This window comes from Vanellus vanellus (genome assembly GCF_965231255.1).
Source record: "Vanellus vanellus genome assembly, chromosome: 4".
In the NCBI taxonomy this organism is placed as follows: Eukaryota; Metazoa; Chordata; class Aves; order Charadriiformes; family Charadriidae; genus Vanellus; species Vanellus vanellus.
This window is the reverse complement of record NC_138909.1, coordinates 18,633,717-18,654,728: the sequence shown is the minus strand read 5'-3', so window position 1 is coordinate 18,654,728 and position 21,012 is coordinate 18,633,717. Positions and strand designations below refer to the sequence as shown.

Below are 21,012 nucleotides of genomic sequence, written 5' to 3'. Positions count from 1 at the left end.
TTTCTAGTTTGAGAGATTAGTTTTCACATTTAATTGCTTTCTAGTTTACAGTAAGGATGGTGTTCACTTCTGAATGTCTGACAGTGCCCCTATCTAAAGAGATAACTGTTGGAGGATGTAACTTCAAAACGGATTTAAGCTGGATTTCAAGGTTCCTCTCTTTCTACTGCTTATAGCAGTACAGCTGTTGGGGTGACTGTGCCATAAACAGGGTCATTGGGAAGAGCAGCCTTAAAGTATAATCTTGTGAACTGTGGTGTGTGTGTTGTGTGGTTTTTGTGGGTTGGGTTTTTTTTTTTTTTTTTACAGTTTAGGTGATGTGAGTAACTTGCAGTCAGGAGGCTGATGTGGGACTTCTGTGACATTTATGCTGATAACAAGAGCTGCACAACAGTTGCTGACATGTCTCCCTGCTTTTATTAATCAAGGGGTAATTGCTGTTAATTGTGTAATAATGTCAAGAACTGGTGACAGTAACAGCTAAAAGTTGTGGTTGAGACCTGGGGAGGGGATGTTAATGAATTTTGAGACATGTGTTGAACTAGGGTGGTGATAAATGTCCTGGTCTGGTATTGCCTTGTGTAACAGTACTGTGACATGCTCATGTGTTGCTGAGGCTGTTGGCGACATCCTGCTTAACTAGTGAATGATTTTAAGGCTTGCTTCTTTTCAACACCACCCCTTCCTCCCAATTAACTAATGAAATCTGGAGGAGTCATGTCCATTTATATGGGGAACCCTGGGAATCTTGTAGAGTTATGAGTATGTTCCTTTCAAAGGAAAAAGTAATGCTAAGAGTTATTAATTTTTCTTGTAATCCTTGCTCATCCCTTCCTGCACATTTGATTTCTTCTGTGATTTTACTAAAACAGCATAAATGCTTTCTGTTGCAGCAGAAGCTTCCATAGACTTGGTTTGTGCAAAAATCTTTCTTCAAATCGTAGGTAAGATCTAGTGGTTGCTTAGGCAGAAATAATTTTGATTAATCTGACCTCAGCGTACATAGTATGGAGACTGGGTAGTATCTGGTAGGGCCATATCAAGACCTGAGATAACCTGTGACACTCAGAATGGACAAAAGGCATAGCCAGCTTCAGGAGTTCCTTTCCCTTTCTACTCCTGATCTTTGGAAACAGGATCACTGAAATGACTTGGGTATTTTATTTCTTAAGAAAAGATGAAGACAACTAAGAAATTTGATGCTCGGCATTTATTCAAGCTTAACAGATAATCAGACAAGGTTTGAGAGAGCTGTGCACTATAACCCACACCGGCTTCAGAGGTGGGCATGTGAAACAGGATGTGGTTGTTACTTATCCACAGTTTCCAGTGCACTGGTGAGACAAAAGTTGGGAAGGAGCTTTAGGAAGTTGAAGATTATCTAGAAGCAACAGCGTTATGTAGGAGACATCCATAGTTTTCCAGGTGTCTGCAGAGTAAGAAGAGAATGGCAGGCTAGAATTAGTAGCAGTTAATTACTTTAATGTACAATTAATACATTATGCAGAGCAGGCCTCTAGCAGTGTAGTTGGGTTTTGAAAGCATGACCACAAGAGCAGACACTTCTTAAGTTCATGGGAGGTGAATGTGCAGCTCATCATGACTGAGCACAAGGGTGACTATACCATGGTATGTCAAAATAGCATGATTTTTTTCTTGAGTGTTACTGTTTACATATGAAGCACTTAATATACAGTACTAAAGGTGAAAGCAGACTAAAATAATTTCAATTCTGAAAATACCATACTCGGTGAGACAGAAAAACTGCACTGTTTCCATAGCCAGTGTGCTATTCCTGCAGAGCTGGCTAGATAATTTTCAGTTGGAGTGTGTGATCTTAGTATGCTGTACAGAATGCAATTACTTTATGCATATCCCAGTACCTTACTAATCAGATCTTGATGCTTACTCGCATCCTGAAATTTACTGCATAATTACAATATTGAAAGTAAGTAAATGTAGGGGTGGTACTTTTTGTTTGGCAAATCTTCTGGAAAGTCATCAACTTCTCTGTATGGGTGATGTTAGCTTGTATATTAATGCAAATTAGATGTGTTGGAAAGTGTTAATTTTCAGCCCTACATGTTGTCTCTCACTTCTCTCAGATATTTTTAAAAAGTAGTTAAAGATATCATCTATACCTGAAGACTGGAATACGCAGACAAATACTCAAAGAATATCTCAGGAACAGCAGCAGAATTTTGAGAAAGTTCATAACCTCTTTTCAAGATGAAGAAATAAAGGTTGTTTTGTATTAAAAAAATAACCAGTTTCCCCATATAATGCTTCTCTTCTAATTAGAAAGCAAAGTGGATTACTCAAAGATAAATTGCAGTCCCTGCCCAGCTCCTTTCTATGGTAGTTTGTCATTCAGAAGCTGCTCTCTCAGTATCCCTGATGGAGTGCTCCCTGGCCAGCTAGAACTTCCTGCAGTGTTATGTCCCATTGTACTACCAGTCAGTTCAGTTACCTCAGACTCGAGCTCGGTAAGCCTGCAAAGCAGCCCTGTAGCCTGGGCGTCTAAAGGGGTGAGCAATAGCTTTCAGGATCTTATGTTGTTCCTGTGAAAAGAAAGTCGTCTTGTGTCAGTATTTTTCTGTTCAGTACCAAAATCTCCAGTTAAATACAAATGTTAGGACTAGTGAGGTTCTGTTAATTTAAAAAGGAAAAAAACTTGCATTCTCCATGCTCTCCGAGCTTGATGAACTGTCCTCCATACTGTCCGAACCAGAGCTTTCACTGCTGCTGTCCTGTAGAAAAAGAATGCATTTTCTTTTAGCGTAAGGCATAATTCCTCCTGCTTGTATTTCTTTCTAAAAAAATAAAAATTATCAAGTACATCATTTTGGTTCTTATTTTTTCTTTTGCTGTTAGAAAGCAAAGATAGTTCTGGAAAGGGAACTCAATCTTCAATACCTGTAATACCATTAGCTGAAGTAGCTAATGGAGAAAACACAGGCCTTGTTGTTGGGCTTGGTATGAGCTTGTTACTGGTGCTTACAATTTCTTTTTTTCTTTAAAGCTTAAGGAGGGCTTAAGTTGAGAATTTAGAATCGTATTAACATACATAAGTTTAGACCTTTACTAAACCTGAGCTTAATAAGTTGAGAATTTAGAATCGTATTAACATACATAAGTTTAGACCTTTACTAAACCTGAGCTTAATAAGTTGAGAATTTAGAATCGTATTAACATACATAAGTTTAGACCTTTACTAAACCTGAGCTTAATAAGTTGAGAATTTAGAATCGTATTAACATACATAAGTTTAGACCTTTACTAAACCTGAGCTTAATAAGTTGAGAATTTAGAATCGTATTAACATACATAAGTTTAGACCTTTACTAAACCTGAGCTTAATAAGTTGAGAATTTAGAATCGTATTAACATACATAAGTTTAGACCTTTACTAAACCTGAGCTTAATAAGTTGAGAATTTAGAATCGTATTAACATACATAAGTTTAGACCTTTACTAAACCTGAGCTTAATAAGTTGAGAATTTAGAATCATAGAATGGTTTAGGTTGGAAAGGACCTTGAAGGTCATCAAGTTCCAACCACCCTGCCATAGACAGGGACACCTCCCACTAGACCAGGTTGCCCAAGACCACGTTCAGCCTGGCCTTGAACACCTCCAAGAGTCTTCTCTTCTTCTCTTAGTTTAAAGGCATGTGATTTCCAGTTTACAGTGTTAACATTTCCCACATTGGGTGCCTGTTTAGTTTCTTCTTCAGTACTTACCGCATTTGCAACAGCAAGAACTATGCTCAGAACACAAGAAAGCAACAGGAATTGCATTTTGAGAGAGAGTCCTGTGAAGCAGATTAAAAACAAAGAGTTAGTGTCCTGATTTTGGCAAAAAGAAAGACCTGGTGGGAGTATGTCTCTCCTCTGTGAAGAGAAGGAAAAATCAGACAGCAGGAGCTGTTCCTAGTTGAGCATGGCTTGTGGTGTGATCTTAACAGTCATCTCTGTATCTTAGTTGTTCACATACATGGTCAGGAATGGAATAAATAAATGAAAGAAAAAGTCATTACAGAATAAAGCTTGTTATGCTTCTGCTTCCTGCTACTTTGTCTTTGCTTTAAAGTCTTGTCATCATTTTGCTTCTTACTATTTTTGTCTTTGATTTTTACCTCTTCCTAATTTTACTCTTTCCTAACAATTCTTATAGAAGCCTTTTGCAAATTTTTTTTGTTTGTTTTAAGCAACAAGCATAACAGCAGAGCATTGGTATTTCTCTGAGTAGTTCTTGTCACATGCTCTTTTTTTCAGACTCATAGAATGGTTGAGGTTGGCAGGGACCTCTGGTGATTGTTTAGTCCATTCCCCAGGCATACTCAAACATCGTCAGCTAGAGCAAGTTGTCCAGGACTGTCCAGCCGGGTTTTGAGCATCTCCCAGGATGGAGAATCCACAACCTCTCTGAGCAACCTATGCCAGTACGTGACTATTCTCACCATGGGAAAAAGTTTTTCCTTCTCATTCACAGTCGTGCAGTCTACAGCCATACCCCAAATGATTTTTGTTATGAAATTTAGTCCGGGTAATGTTAAAGCATCTGTATTACCTTTGGAATGCATGTTGAGCAGCTTGTCAGTGGATCAGATGTAGTCAGCTGGCTCCAGTGACAGTGTTGTGTGGATGGCTGCTGTCTATATATACAGTTTTGCGTACTATGGCGCTGTGAGCTGGCACAGGCAGGATGCAGGAAAACCGCAAAATGTCATGAACCATACCTTCTTAAGACCTTTTGGATATTTAGTTTACTTCTCAGCTGATAAAGAAGCCAGGTTGTTTTGTTTTGTTTTTTTTTTCTGACCCCTCTAATCCTTGGAGGATTGACGGATTTGGCAATGGAAGTGTGTGTGTGTTATAAAAGGAACATTTGTTGTGTATTTTTTTTAAAATATAGATATTCTGATTGTAGGCTTCTGCACTTTATTGATGCTAGAGGAATACCTGGGTGATAATGCCTATAGTACTGAAGCTGCTAACTGAGAGGGAGTGTTACAAATTAAAAAATTACCTCCTAACTTGTGAACTAAAGTCACTGCTACCTTTTGAGGCCACCTGTGCACCAGCCACGTACTTGCAGTTTGAGAGCTGTGTTTTCTGACATCTGACTATATGCAGGTTAAGCAAAAAGCTATTGAAAGACAAATCTCTAAATAAGTTTTCAATCACAGAGTTTGCTTGGTCCTTCTGTTTGGTGATGATTTTAGTAGAAAAGTCTGAACTGATAAATAAGTTTAAATTAATACATGTATCTGGAGAGAATCTCATAGGATGCAATTCAGAAGTTGGCATTATGTTGGATCTGTTTGAGACCACTGACATCAACAGCTCATCTCTGTGCCCTTTTCTGGGTACATATCTGAGGGCATAAAGCATAATACATACTTGTTGGATCATATGTGCACTTGCAGCTTAATAAAGATGCAAGGTGAACTGTAAATTTGTTACAAAGCATCCTATTTGCCTGTTGTGGAGGCAATAGAATAGATATTGGTCATAAAGCACAGGGATGAAAGAGCAGAAAAAAGAGAACATGCTGTTTATAGGATTTTCTACATTGGCATGTTTGTGTTTGCGCAGTTATTTGTTATTTGGTTAGAAAGACTATCCTCACCCTCAATGAAAGTAACTATTAATAGTGATTAAAAAAAAAAATCACGCAAAACCCCAATCCCCGCCCCCTTCCCTCCCCCCCCCAAAAAAAAAAAAAAAAAAAAAAAAAAAAAAACAAAACAAAACAAAAAAAAAAACAAAAAAACCCAAAACAAACAAAAAAAACAAACAAAACACAAAACAACCAACGCCACAACCCAAAACCAGATAGAAATGGAAATATCCTTCAGATATATTTGGGAAATGTGCTGAAATGCTGATTGGTTCTTTTCCTGTAAAGTACATGCAAGGCCGTCAAGAGGAAGAACGTGTTCTCCAGAGTTCATAGTGTAAGGATGTTTTTTGGGGGAAGCATTCATGCAAAGCTGATAAGTGTTCTGCCACAACGTGTAAAATTGTGACCCCACGCCTGTTGGCATGGACTGCAAGGTGGTGGTCACCTCTATTTCCTTCTTTTTGGAGTATTCCATGCAGGTCGACTGAAAATTAAACTTAATGCAAACACATCTGATATCAATATAGCACTGGTAAGGAGTTTGATCACCTTTGAAAGGGAGATTCAGATGGCCAAGTCAGTGAAAAGAGGTAAGATGTTTAATTTAGATTCATTAAAACTAAATAGAAACGATCAAGTCTACAGGAGGCCATTAAAATTATTACTAACTTTATCTTTTCTACTTCACAAAATGAAGAAATAATAAAGATTAAAATATAAGTTAAGCTACAATAGTAACAATATAGTTACAGTACCGATGGGGAAGCTAGCTTTCATTTATTCTTACTCTTTATGTTCTTATTTGTAAGTTAAATATTGGTGGTGCTTGCCCCCTCACGGACTACAAGAGCTCAGGTGAAAATTTTTCTTGCACTGTGATTGTAGCATCTATCTATGCATACATTAGCAAATGCTCCTTTTCTATGTCTTGCAGTGGAAAAGTGGAAGTGGCAGCATCACTGAGGATTTCAAAACAGGTGGGATGCTGCTCTGCTCCTTAATACATTAGGTGCTTCATATATCCACGGCTGTAATCATCTTGGTGATGATCCTTGTTTGGTTTGCCCTGATAAATTAGATTTTGTCGTATCTTTTTCTGGTACTGGGTTTGAGTGGAGCGATGGTGAGTATTAGCCTCCGTGGAGAATATGTCAATCCCTTGGGAGTTTTCCTTGTGTGAACTATATTTGATTGTTTTAAGGTGGCTGACTCTTGGCTGTAGAAAGAGCAAATAAACAATAGGCTACAGTCAGGCAGAAAAAATGCTGTCAAAATTACTTATTCCCTGAGACATTTGAAGTCCCAGAGAAAGGATCTTTTTCAAATGGAATAGCACAGAGAATATGCTTTTGTACATGCAGTCCAGGTTAATTTATATACACTGCTGTGTGATGTTACAGAATATGAAGTGGGCGACAAGTCAGGCTTATGGGAGAAGCTGTCAGTGAAACTGGTTTTGGTGGGAAATAATCTTTTGTTTGTGTAAGAAGTGCCAATGTTGAAAATAATCTTATCTTGATTCATTGCTCCTGGGGAATGAGGCTGGAGTTGGACTAGGATGAGCAGCCTTTGCTCGTTCAGGAGAAAATTAGTGAGGGGCAAGTGGATGTCCACTATTTGGGCTACCAAACCAGCACTTCTGAATCCCTTTTTCTTTTCATTGGAAGGGTGACATGGTTCAGGTGAAATGTGTCTTCTGATCTTCCTTTGTAGGAATAGCATTTGGGGTTTCTTACTTACAGCAGAGCATACCTAGAGTGTTTTCGGTGAAGTGCTTGGCTTAAAATCACAAAGTTAATGGGATTTGGGAGTAATCTCATCTGTCCTGTTTTTTATGCCTAAATTGTGCCTGTCTTTAGGCAAGCAAAAGTTGGGAGACGATGAAAGAAATAGTTAGCATTTCTTTCTCAGGAAAAATGGTAGTAGTAGTCGGTGCTTCTGTGGGATGAAGGAAAAATGGGCCTGCTAAGGAGAATAAGGAGGTGTTGGAGCTGTTCTGTCCTGTGCCCCTTGTGATGGTGGGCCTGTTGCTAATCAGTCTTTTGACATGCATCCACACTCAGTGTGCTCATACAATTAGCTTATTACGCAGTTTGTCAGCAAGAATTCTGCAGTGTGGCATTGGTACTATTACTGTTGTGTTTCAAGAGGTGAAGGAAGAAGTATCAGAAAAGAGCTAATTTTTTCATGTATTATGAATTATGGTTAAGGACTGCTGTATATGATCTACACTCTAGTTTCTTCTCCTCCCTTAAATCTGAAATGAAATTTTCATTGAACCGTTGCCTTGATACCTTTTCTTTGACAAAGTTCTCACAAAACCCATATATCTAGGTAGACTTTTATTTTATTTGAGGCTTCTATGCAGAATGTTAAACTGACAGTACAGTAAATAAAGGAAACAAGTCCTATTTCAAGGTAATTTTCTTCAGTGTATGGTAAAATCCACATCCTATAATTCTACCAAAGTGTTTTGTGAACAGCTCAGTCATCAGGTTAGTACTATTTATTGGTTCAGAGAGATCGTGGATACATATGGGAGAAAACACTGGTTATTTAGCTCTGAACCACTTAAAGTAGTTAAATTTTTCTGCTGTTAATAAATGTAGAACTTTTCTGCACTTGTATTATTTGATAAGAATGCAGTGAACCTTATGCCACCTTTGTCTTGAAAACTATGAAGCTGTTAATTACAGAAATAAACAGGATTCACATATATCACCAGTTTTAGTGCAGCACTGGGACTCTGTTCAGCCAGGCTCAGAACAGGAGATTTTCATTTATGTCTTCTGCAACAAAGAAGAGAATTTTATTAACATTTGACGCCAAAGAGACATTTTTATGCTGTATCACCATCAAGAAAGTGATACACTAAATTTTCAGAGGGCTCATGTATCTGTACAAAAAACCAAGTATGGTTGATGCTATCATATTCAGGAGCCATTCATTTAGACCCTTCTTGATATAGGTGCTTTCTTGTTTCTAGTGTTAGGTCATCTTGATCTATTTGTGAGCCAAGAATCCCTTCCAGCCCCCTCTTCACAAATGACTGACCCCTAAGCCCCTCTTTGGATGAACAATCATTGGCAGCAGTACAACTTCTCCCAGCTTACTTCCATGTGTGGTTTGTGACTGGTAAATTGTCATCAGAACAGCTGGAAAAATTCTGGGAAGAGTAAAGGCTCTGCATGTCTGACCAGAATCAGCACCCACCTAAAATTAGGGAGTTGCTAGTAGGATTTTGAACACACTTCTTCAGGCTGTGTGTTTAGCCAAATGGCTCCTGCCACTTAACTGTTCTAGGATTTATCTGTGCGACTGCTACTGTTGCTTAATGACTGGCAGTATTGTTCAGCTGTCACTCGGGGCTAGATCAGAAGAAGTTAGATTGCAAAAGAATGCCTTAGGTTGAATACAGTCATGTGAATCTCAAATTGCTATCATGACAGCTTCTTTTCAGCAGCTGCCTGATTCTAGAGACATCACCAGCACAGTAGTACCTAGCTTTTCACTGTCCTAGAGAAGTCTCGATGTGGATTGAGCTGACCCAAACATATACCTAGCCCATTTAGGAGTCAGAAACTGTCTCCGCCTCTGCCCAAGCTTCCTGACGCATGCAGTCTGGTGGGCATTATCTGAGCATGTGTTGCATCTGACAGATTAGGTAAAATAGACTGTTTGGCCTACAGCTACAGCATGATTACAGCATGTATGTAGTAACCTAGAGGTGAGCATAGTTACTTGATCAGTGAGAGATCTCGGTTGTTTTTCCTACTTGAGATCTTTAAATGTATTTTCAATCAATATGCTTTGACCACTAATTTAGAAGTACAAGCTCTCTTTGCCTTTCCTTTGGCACAGAATAACAGAGTGTTCCTTGAGAGACAGAGGTTCAGAACATATAGGCTCAGACACCACATAGGAATGATTAGATATTTAGTACAAACTACCTCCTGATTTTTTCCTCATAGAAAAGATTACTTTTTCCTGTCTTTATAAAACAATTCCGAACCTTGCATCTTTTGTGGTCTTGTCATTACTGTTCCATTTGCCTCCATGCACAGTAGCCATGAGCTTTTGGCTACAATTTTTCACGTACGTTGTGGTCTGAGAATGTGCCTAGTCTTGATAGGAATATTTTGTCCTGTTCTTTTATGTTTACCTTCCTTAATCCCAAAACAGTGGCACCATTCCTTCAAAGCAATGAGTTTATCTTGGTCTCCATCACACTCTTGGAAGAAACGGGTTATGCAGTGTTCCATGGGAACAAGGGAGGCTCTCAAAGGCGCTAGCTCTGAGTGTGTTAATAACCTGAAAGAAAGAGCAGGTATGTAGAGCTGTATTTCATTAATAAATCATGAGGATCATCAAAGATGACAACAGTGGCTTTGACGGAGGTGCCCTAGTGGATTCTGTTGTGGTGCTTCTGTAGTGAATCTGTCCCAGGTCATTATGATGATGTGTAATACCTGATAAACTAAAATGTTTTTACTGCTATTTGTTTGCTAACATTATTTTTTTTCTAGAACAAGTATTACTGTGACTTGTTCACAGCTCATCAGTTGTGGAGTTTTACCACTGATGTTCAGGAGATCAAGCTTACAAAGGTGATTGGCTATGTTCTAAGTAGGCGTGATCAGCATGAGGTATTGAGGGCCTGCAGCCTTGAAACATGGATCCCACCACCCCGTGTCATGACCAAAAGCCTGAACTGTTAGTCATGTTCTCAGATGTGGGGGGCTTCCTCTGTGACACGGGTGCTGTCTTACTATATCTGGTCCTTAAACTGAGAGAATTCCATAGTATTAATTGAAAACTATGGGTATCTCGCTAGCGAATTATTGCTTACAGGCCTCTGCCCTTTGTATTTTGCCTGTTGCTCTTAGCTTCAGTAATAACAGGTTCTCATGAGCCTTTTTTTCTTCCAGGATCAGGGCATTAGTAGCTATTAAGACACTGTAGAGCCTAATGTGTAATACATGATGATTATCTAAGGCAAGAGGTTAGCAAGTTCTGACCTAAGACATGGCTCCAGCAAAACAATGACAGAAGTTCTGTGTTAGAGATTAATGCTTTCTTAGAAAGAGGAGGATACTGCCTTCTGTCAGCTGAGGGACTGGTCCTGTAAGCAGAGAATCCTTTGACTGGTTTAGAAAAGTAAAACAACCTGAGCTTAAACAGCAAATTGGAATTGAACCCACAAATGTGTGTTGTTTTGGTTTGATTTTTTTTACCTGTCAACCGGGTGCTGATCAAGCTGATGAAACTGCCAGTGCACGGGGTACACATACATGTGATAATTTTTCTCAAAGTCATGCAGGAGCAGCTCAACTGCATGGTCACCAGCCAAGAGGCGCTTGTCATTCTGGTAGATTTTCTTGACCTGAACACAACAGAGAAATTGTTATTTTTTCTTTGTTTAGGGATGAAGATCTGTCCAGAAGAGAACTATCCAGCAAGGAGGTGGTTTTGAGAAATGAAACTTGATAAAATACCACTGGGGAAATGCGGTTTAGTGTTTGTGACCATACACGGCGTGAAAAGCTTGCCTCAAGTAGTCCAGATGATTTTTGTTGCTGTTTATGTCACCTTTGGTAGTAATTAGAAAGGAAGTGAAATTCCTGTGGCCTAATCGCCAGACTCAGCTAAGCAGGCAGTAGCCTCAGGTTGGTAGGAGATGAAACCAATTTTATCACGTTTGTTGATCTTTTGTCCCGAGGCAAGCAGCTCAGCTTTTAGTGTGAAATAATCCATCTCAGAAATCATCTAATTCATACCATTTAGTTTGAGATGTTCTGGGTAGGTCAATGTCCCCCTTGGTAACTGTCTGAGTAGTCTTTGGTGTTGCTCAAGCATATTTTGTATAAACCTGCTGTGACCTCTACTGCATGCAACTCCTACTCCAGAGTTAGAGCAGCCCAGGGCTTGGTTTAACTTTAATTATTTTCTTACAGTTATGGCTTTTTTAGAGCGGGGGATGGGGGAGGTCAGCTGACCCAAACTAGCCAAATGGGTATTCCATACCATGTGAGCCATGCCCAATATAGTCGGGGGAGCTGGCTGGGGCGGGGGTGGGGGGCAGGAATCACTGCTTGGGAGCGGGCTGGGGGCTTCCTGGGTTCAGTAGGTGTGAGGTGGTACATTAATTGTTTTGTGCATTCCTCTAACACTGTTACTGTTGTTGTTTTCCTCTTTTCTTGGCTGTTCTATTAAACTGCCTTTATCTGAACCCACGAGTTTTGCCTTTTTCTTCCAATTCTCTTCTCATTACAGCTGGGGGTGTAGGGGAGTGGGTGAAAAGACCGTGTAGTTTTTTGTTGCTAGCTGGAGCTAAAGCATGACAGGCAGTTACAGCATCTATATCTTCAAAACCAAACTACCGTCACCAATTCATTTGGCATAAATCCTTCTCAAAAAAAAAAAAAAAAAAAAGCCCAATGGTAATAGATGCTTACTCCATTTTAAGCCAACATAGTGTGATGCTGCAAATCTACTGGATGGTAGAAAGCAGATCTTGTCTACTAAAACTGAGCGTCAGACTTGTGTAATTTTATAGCTTTCGAATATCACAGTGTAGATGGACAGTGCATGGGGCTGGATTAAAAAGTGCAAACAGTACCTATTACTTTTGAGTCCATTTTCAGGTACTCTTGTATTGATGGTCAAGTACAAAGTGTGTCTCAAGAACAGAAGAGGAGCTAATTTTGGTTGGTCCAAGGCAGTCATCTCCTGCCCCATGAGGGTCCCCTAAACTCTACATTGTAATTCTGTCTTGAATCCTGCTGTGTGACTGCCCAGTCTCTCAGTCTCGTGAGATCATGAGCAGTTTTCTTCATGGTGACTCCTTCCTTGACTGACTGAGTCCATCATTCCTTCCTTTGCATACCTGTGTGTTATCAGCAGACTTTGTCACCTACTTTCCTCTTCCAGGTCACTTAACAAAAGCTGAATGGCACAGGGCCTTTCAACTCATAGGACTCCACAGGTGAGCTCTTGGCTGGCTCTTCCCTCTTATTCTGTCTTTTAACTAGTTGTCCATACCTAGACCTTCCATGTTATGGCTGCTTAGTTTCCTCAAGTCCTTTGGAAAATGGCATTGACTGCATGAATTTGGGTCATCCGTATCTATGTATTAGTTGATCTTTCCAAGAGGTTTTTCACAAAGCACAGAAGCTGTTTCACGTCTTCTCAAGTGAACAATGTTTATCTAGGTGTGCACTAATTCTGACTTTTCTGTAGACAGACTTAAAAGTAATACCCTTGGCTTGCATTTGCTTGGACAGCAGCAACATTCATAGTAGAAATGTGTCTCAGCTTAAATGAGTGCGAGGGGACAGGTAAGTGTATTTTGCAACTTGTGAATCTAGTTGAGTCTAAATTGCCTTAACCAGAAAGGGAATACTCATAGGAAATGGGAGAACTCATAAGATGCGAATCACTTTTTTTCACATGGCTCGTCCGGCTCTAACAATGTAACTGCATGGTCTTATTTGAAAAGGATTGCTGACCTTACTCCTTTGCTTTTCAGTTAGAAATCCAGAAGTATCCAGATCACGTTCATAATATTGCATAAGGATATTTTTGAGCCAGTCTCGCATCCGGAGGGGGAACTGATCCACTTCATAATCAGTACAGTGGGGGATGTCTGTGCCAAACAGGAAAGCTTTTGTTAACAAGTGATCTGTTAAGTCCCCATTTTAGCATTTCTGAGCCAACTTAGATTTGATTCTCACTAACAAACTTCCAATTAATATTAAAATTGTTGGAGCTGTTAACACCTAAAATTGGGAATGCGACTAATGGGTTCAATTATAAATCTACAATTCTTTGGTGCACTTGCTTAAACAGTTGTACAAGCCACAACCTTTATATATCTGGGCAGCTTCTGAGCAGAGTTGTACGGTGAAACTGTTATCAGTCAGTTGCATGAAAGCAGAGTTCTCAACAGCAAAGGCACGTTCTGGCTGAGTGTGCGCTTTCCTGTTGGGGTATGCAGCAATTGGAGACCTTGGAAATCAGTTCTGGGTTTTAGATCCTGACTTCTGCATTTGGCATCTTAGTTGGGGGGGGGAGGGGGATTTTAACATTTTCACTTATTAACTGGCTATAAATACTGATTTTCTGGTCAAGGTATTGAAAAAACATCTGCAGATGCTATAGCAATGGGAGCATGTAAGACAGTGCAGGGGGAAGACAGGGTTGACAACAAATTGGTGTAAGCACAGGAGGGATGTCTTTAGGATTCAGATGCTTAATACACTTAATTGTCTAAAAAGTCACTTTTTCTATATGTTTAGGGTTTGAAGGCCTTAATTAGCGGCAAACTGATGCAGAAGGGGGAGAGCACAGGAAGAAAGTAGGTAGATAACTTAGGGCTAGCTGGTAGTTAAGGGTAGTGGGTCTTTCTACCTAGGCAAATTCTTCATAGAAAAACCTTACATTTGCAGGGGCCCATATAGTCCAGGTGCAGCTGGCGTCCCATTTTTGTCCCTTCAAGTTGACATTTGGTGCCAAAGAGTTGACATGTGCCATCATAAGTCTTATTATCTGTACCACAAACCTAGAGGAGCGAAAAACAAACCCACCCCCACCACTGTGGTGAGAAAAATTCCGGTCACTCATATAGGCATTACAATAATAAAGTATCGTTAACATATGGTGTAGCAGTTGTGAATACCCATAAGGGAATACATGTAATCAGAAGTATTGAAAATTGTAGTTGTATGCCTACATAAGGATTAGCTGTCTGTACTTAACACACCCAGTTTTGAGTCCCTTGAATTTATTTTTGTGTGGTAGTAATATAGTTTATGAGAAGGTACAGGATTGTTATGCTAGACATGTACTCGTATTCGGTATGTACTCTAAAACATCCAATGGATAAATAGAACTTTTAGTGACAGGAAAAGCTATGATCCCTGAGAGACTAAGTGATGCGAATCACAGTAGGTAATGCATAGCTATATGTGTTCATACTATTCTCAAGCTATAGTCAGTGAGTTTGGGTACTTTATACTTACTGTTAAAATTACTGGAATCGCCCAAACCCACTTGCATGCTTTTTAGGGTAGAATTATTCTAAATAATAGCAGGGGAATGTGTTATCTTGTAAACATTTCAGTTGGCTTTCCCCAATGCCGTGCACTGAATGAAATACTTACATGCTCATAGTCTTTGGTGGAAGGGCAAGCAGCAGGATCTTGGCAAATACATCTGGGTTTCCCTTGTTTGTCCGTGTGACAGACTTTACCTCTTTTGCAGTGGAAGTTCCTACATGGGTCTAGCGGTCATAGCAAGAAGGAGGGAATGTTAGAGGGGATGGGACAAAGCCAAGCATTTGTCAGGTACTACTGACAGTCAAAGCAAAATACGGCCCAATATTCACCTAGAACTCAAGTGCTTTTTGTAAATTTGTTAAAATGCAGCTGGATCTTGTGTTGAATAAAGCAAGCCAAACTTTAAATGAGGATTTGTGTGAGAATTCTAGCAGTCCCGGGTTTGAATTGGATGAGGAAGTAAATTTCTTGGAAAAAGCTACTTCTGTAAGGACTGACATTTACTTCCAGCTTCCTTTGGTGAAACATATTCCATCTGTCTTTTCCGAGCCCAGCACTGGCACTTGTCCCATTCCTAGTTGAATTCAAGCTACTGTTCTGAAACTGAATGGTTTCAATGAAAGGTAATTCCATTCCTGTATAACTGACACAAAAACTTGTGCACTCTCTACAAATGTTTTTCACAAACAACTGAGTGAGAAAGGGTGTATGGAAGGGATTCTCTGGGACCACAACTGTGATGCAGGATTATGTGCAAGCGCAGTTCAGTCATGTGAAATTGTGTGTTGCCAAAGGCAGGAAAGAAATGCAGACCAGCAGATTCCCTAGCGGCAGACAGTTAGCAGTTACACAATGGCTTTGCTTGTGGCTTACCCAGGAGAGCCTTCTCACTCCTGTTGCTTGCGTTTTCCATCTCAACGTAGGCACTGCCTGTAGTCTTAACCTGCAGTCACAGAGACATAAGCAGCAGTTGTGGTAAATTCTGGGAAGAAAAAAATACTTGCACAAAATTTTTTTCAGGTACAAATACAGAGCTGACTGAGGCACAGTTAGTTTGCTGTGCTTGCAGCAGAAAAGACGTTGCTATGCAAAATGCGTGAGAAGTGCATAAAGCCTCTGGTAGTATTAAAGCGTTCCGTTATTTGGGGGAAAAAAAACTAGGAGGTGGAGATGGAGAAACAGGAGCTTAGTAAGGCCTAAGCACCTAGTATTCCAACTTTAAATTAAAGACAATTTACCTTATCTTCACTTCCCATTGAATTCATGCTCTGAACAGAGCTACTTGTTTCCACTTGTTGCTCGCCATCAAAATTAGGTGGCTGACGATTGTAATCATCTTGTTCGGAGTGAATAAGGTCTTTCATCTTGACATCTTGGTAATCCTCAGTCTCTCTACGAACTGCAGTGTCATCTCCGGTGGTACCTTCCCCTTTGTGCTCAGTACTGGTCCTCTCCTGGTCATTACTCTGGATTCTCTCCTCTTCCTCATAGGCTGCTTCTTTCCAGGTATTGCTGAGATCTTCCTCACCATCATCACCACTGTCGTGACCATCATCATCAACATTACTGTCCTCTGTACCTTGTGTTTTCACCACTGCGTCATGATCACTCTGATAGTTTACTTGAATATTGTCTTTCCTCTCTTGGCTTTGCCGCTTGTCATCCTGATCTTCACTATGTTTTTTTTGAGAAAGGAGGATTTCTTCTTTATATGGCTGCTTCTCGCTCTTCTCCCTCTCTTCTACGTCAAATTTCTCACCATATCTCTTGGCTATCTGGATTGGTTGACTGGAATCTCTCAAGATTTCATCAGATTGCATTCTGTTTTCCTTTTGCTGCCTTCTGTATTGGTTACCTTGATTTGTCTGGTGGCCTTTGGGCTTCATATCTCTGTAATCAGTTTCTTCACCCCATTCCTCATCCTCCTCTTCCACGCCACCTTCTTCCTCACTTTCACTGTTTTTTTCAGATAGGCCAACTGTATTATTATTATATTTCCATGGGTTATGCTCATGATAAAGACTGAGTGCATCTGTTGGATTTTCTGCGCTGCCCAGAACATGACGATTGGCTGTATTGCTGTGTTTCTCATGCCTCCTGAACTGGTAATGCTCAGAGCTGGACTGTTCTCTGCTGCTGCTTCCAGAGTCACCGTCATGGTTATCAGAAGCCAAACCTGGTTTATTGTGCAGCGCAAGGAAATTGATGCTTTTTAGGCTGTTTTTCACTTGGTGCTCGCTACCAGTTCTTCCTTGTTTTCTAGTGGTCTGGGGCTCATCCCTGTGCTCAGCACCTGGTACTGATACCTCTGGTTTTAGGTTTTTGTGACTGGGCAGCAAATCACCCTTGTCTACATACCCTGCGTTCTCTTCCTTTGGGGCTTCAGGATGGATATCTTCCGTCTTAAAAACCAACAACAATAAAAAAGTTAAAAATTAACAAGTAGATTACTAAATCTTAGAATTTATTTGAAGTCAATGCAATGTTATTTTTGCTTTGTATTGCAAGGCGTGACACTGACTTTATTTCTTTTCCTTGTAAATGCTCCTCTTAAGCTAACCCAGAGCGTGAAATTCACACCTGATGTCATCTCCATTTCTCAGCAAATTTGTTGATCTCTCCCTTCTTTTATTGCTGGAATTTCTGAAGAAGTCTATGCGACTCTGTTTAAGACCTCATAGGAGATAGATGCACATGGGTGTCTTGTGAAATCTTAAATGCTTAATTAGTAATTTAGTGTCATAACTTCAGGCACTTGTAGGCTGCAGTAATTATCACTTACCTCAGAGAAGGGGGATGTGATACTCATCTTCCTACAAAAATAAATGGAGGGCCTGGGAAAAGAGGGGCAGGGGGAGAGAGAGCACCTTTCACACGGTGTCGTGGTAGTTATTCCTGAGGAGCGCACTGCATCTGAACTATTTCATAATCAACATATTCATCTACTTTAAGTCTGATACATTATGGTTTCCTAACTGAGTTCATCAGGAACTATTGCATTTGGTGGAAACTACTGTATCATAAGCTCATTAGTAGGAATCATAGGCGTTTGAGTGGCATTTTTTTTTTTTTTTGCATGCTGTCAAGCCAGTAGCAAAACTTCAGTGGAAAAGGTTCAAATGCTCAAGGCAAAAGCAGATACTAAAATGACTGTTAGCTCTTGCTGCAGCAATTGCCTTTTTGCTGCTGTTAGCATCACAGCAGCTGCTGGCTGAGTACAGACACTTCCAATAGCAGCAATGTCTGATGTATTTTTGAACAACACCTATGGATGTTCAGTGTTGCTAACTACTTACTACAACATAGCACCTGATGCTGTTTTTTCTTAAAGCTTTTGGGGGGATTATTTATGAAAATAAGACCTTTCAAGTGCCCAAGTTGCTGGAATAGCATTTTCTTTAGTGTGGGCAGAGTCATGACTGCTTGGAAACAAACGTGCCACTAACCAAATATTATACAAATTAAAAAAAAAAAATGTTAGGATTAGAAATATTAATTTGGTTCTTGGCAGATCAGCTATATTATATTTGCTAATGTCAAGGCGGTATCTGAATGTTTTACAAGTTTGTCTTTTGTCTAGTGTACTTGCTGATGCAGGAAGAGTACTAGGCAATATATTCACTATGTCATTTCCAACTCTAACTTTTTCAGGGAAAGATTGTGTATTTGCTCAAATCTAACAGAAGTTCAGTGAAAAGTTTTTCCAGATTAAATGCGCGTTTTTTTAAGACCTTAAAAAGTGATCTAGACGTTAATAAGCATCTTAAGCTGATATTCAAACATTTGAAAATTAAGTTTCAGGAACAGGGTTTTTTCACACGTGTTTTTGTGCACTGCTGTCTGCAACATATAATATGGCTTCGGGTTTAAGCAAAAAGCAGTCTTCTGTGAAGGGTTTCCAGTTCTACAGAGTTAGAAAATATCAGTCATTAGGATTGTTGATTATGGGTGCCTGTATTTGAAGCAGTAGTTTGAGAAAGTTGAGGCTTGTGTCGTGACATGTAGCCTCATTATGTTCCACAACCTCAATGCAGAGATGTGCCTGAATGTGGCTTTTAGCAGCTGCTTTTTGTTATACCTTTGTTGCCAGGATAAAATAAACTTTTAGAACTTGGTTGCTTGTCAAGATACTTGGGTCTCTTAATATGGTGGCAAATTTCAGTCAATGTAGCTGTAATTAGCTACTGTTAGGTGACAACTGGCCTTTGGTAGATGTTGCATATTCACTTGGAACTGGTGATTCGTCGGGTATTGCAATGTTTTGTTTTGATGCAAGTGTCTTCTATGAGTTGTCTCTGGGGCTGTAGGCTGCAAGTTAGTGTTTATACCATAATTTGTTCTGCTAGCTATTTCATTAGGAAAAGGTTGGGTTTTTTACTTTTCATAATGCAGATCACCATCCAGGTTGACATGAAATGCATCTGGAAAGCTGCACAGAGTGTGATATAATTCATAATTAAAAAAAAAAAAAGGTTAGTGTAAGAGTAGGGATTTTGCATTTCTTACTACAGAATATGCTCTGAATTTAGTTGTTCTGAAACATTCATTGGTTTGGAGCCAAGGTCTGTTGTGTCTGAACCACAAATGCTCACCAGAATGGTACAATCAAAAGGAATTTTAATGTGGGTCAACCATGAATGCAAAATTGTGAGCTCTGTCATTAGCATGCATATATGGCATAGGGCTGCTGAAGTCATCTGTCTCATTACCATCAGGGCTGTGTATCTGGCTTGTCAGCCACAGTGTACTTTTCCAAGATGAGTTGTAGCTAATGCTCTGTATAGTGAATAATAATACCTATGCTGGATAAAATTCTTACATATTTGAAACTGCATATGATCACCCGGTGTGATAAATTGAGGATTGCATCCTCCTTGTTTACTGGAGCAGCAATAACCACAAGTTCAACTGTCAGTGGAGCTTATTGTCTGTAAGAATATGGGTGTAATGATCATACGTGGGGATTCATTTAAGGTAATTTTTTCAAATAAGTGAAACTTCAGTTGTGAGCTTTAGATTTTTGTCCTGTTCTATTTCCAGCTAAGTAATATGCGAGGCATGAGATGCTTAGTACTAATTCTTGGTGTGAGGGGGCCTACCTTTTTTTAACCTAAATCAATTTGCCAATCACCAGATATGTGCTTATGTGTTTTATATATTTGAGATGAACAATGTAGGTTGCCTCTTAATGTTTAAAGAACAAGAAGAGTACCTTTTCTGGAGTTTTCTGTCCGTGGGTTCCGAGTTTGTAGTTTAAGGGATGGGTCTAGAATAGACAAATATATTCAATATCTGCATGTAAATAAAAATCTTGTAAATCTTGTATAGGTCAATGGGATAACATAGAGTATTCACAGAATGGGAAATTAAGTGCCCATTAATAATAACGTGATGAGGACTTACTGGAATAGCAACAGCTGATCCTAGAAGACAAATGAAGAGAGCTACAGCCTTCATGCTTTTCAGATCCCGTAGAGGACAACAGTTAACGGTACACTGGTTAATGGTTTAGAGGTTTCCTTTCTGCAAGCAACATGAAAATAAATAAAGTTGGGATTTTGGTAGGATGGTCTAGAAATGACTGATGGAAGCAATGTAGTGGCTGCTACAACAGGTCTGAAGACCCACAAAATTTCTGTGCAGTGTCCAGTTGTATTTAAACTCAGATGTTAGACCATCTCATCTAGAGGACAATTTAGTCTTAATTCTTTTACAGGATACACACCTGTATGCTGTGTTCATCAACTCTAGTGGTGTTACTGAAAGGCAGAGTTATGAATATACATAGGTTCAGCCCTGTAAGTATTCATCCACTTTTCTGAGATACTACGTTGTGAAAAATGTCCCTTTTTATTTAGTTCTGAGACAATGCCTGTTTGTGGCATCTCTACAGCCAAGGTGTCTCCTGGCTGCTCTCCTTTGTGGCTGTAGTAGGAGAAATTAAGTGGTGAAGTTCTGCTCAGTAGGTCTCAAAGCCCAGAAATGCTGTCCAGGCTGCTTGATGGACAGGTGCAGTCCTGCTTTGGAAGCAACAAACCCAACTCTGCTGTGCAGTAGCATGCGAGATGGATGGCTGGAAGAACGTGCTATGCATTAGGAATTTCTTCAGTCTATGCTAATATCCTCATGTGAATGAAAGACAGGCAACTCATTTTTACCTCGGATGTCACCAGCAATTTTTTTCACTTTTGCAGTGCACATGAACTGGATGTTTCTATGGGTGTAGCTGTATCACTGGGAAAAGCAAAAATAAACTAGTCCTATTGTTTCTGTTTCCCCTTCTTTTTGTATTGTATTGCTTTCTTATGCTTTTTAATTTCTTCCTGTTA

General features: G+C 39.7%; 1 protein-coding gene and 1 long non-coding RNA gene across 2 annotated transcripts; one reads left to right on the top strand and one right to left on the bottom strand.

Annotated features, from left to right (window-relative positions):
• Positions 1-350: 350 nt before the first annotated feature.
• On the top strand, positions 351-6,112 carry LOC309671040. Its single transcript, XR_014269097.1, has 3 exons — positions 351-430; positions 4,277-4,443; positions 6,095-6,112. It is a non-coding gene; the product is annotated as an uncharacterized lncRNA (long non-coding RNA).
• Positions 6,113-8,387: 2,275 nt separating this feature from the next.
• On the bottom strand, positions 8,388-20,140 carry SPARCL1 (SPARC like 1; the record flags this gene model as incomplete). The annotated part of the gene is made up of 10 exons (XM_082482025.1): positions 8,388-8,416; positions 9,790-9,938; positions 10,862-11,010; positions 13,136-13,272; positions 14,067-14,187; positions 14,789-14,907; positions 15,533-15,626; positions 15,922-17,085; positions 19,896-19,949; positions 20,087-20,140. The coding sequence occupies 10 exons, from the start codon at positions 20,138-20,140 to the stop codon at positions 8,388-8,390; spliced, it is 2,070 nt and encodes a 689-aa protein (XP_082338151.1).
• Between the last annotated feature and the right edge of the window lie 872 nt (positions 20,141-21,012).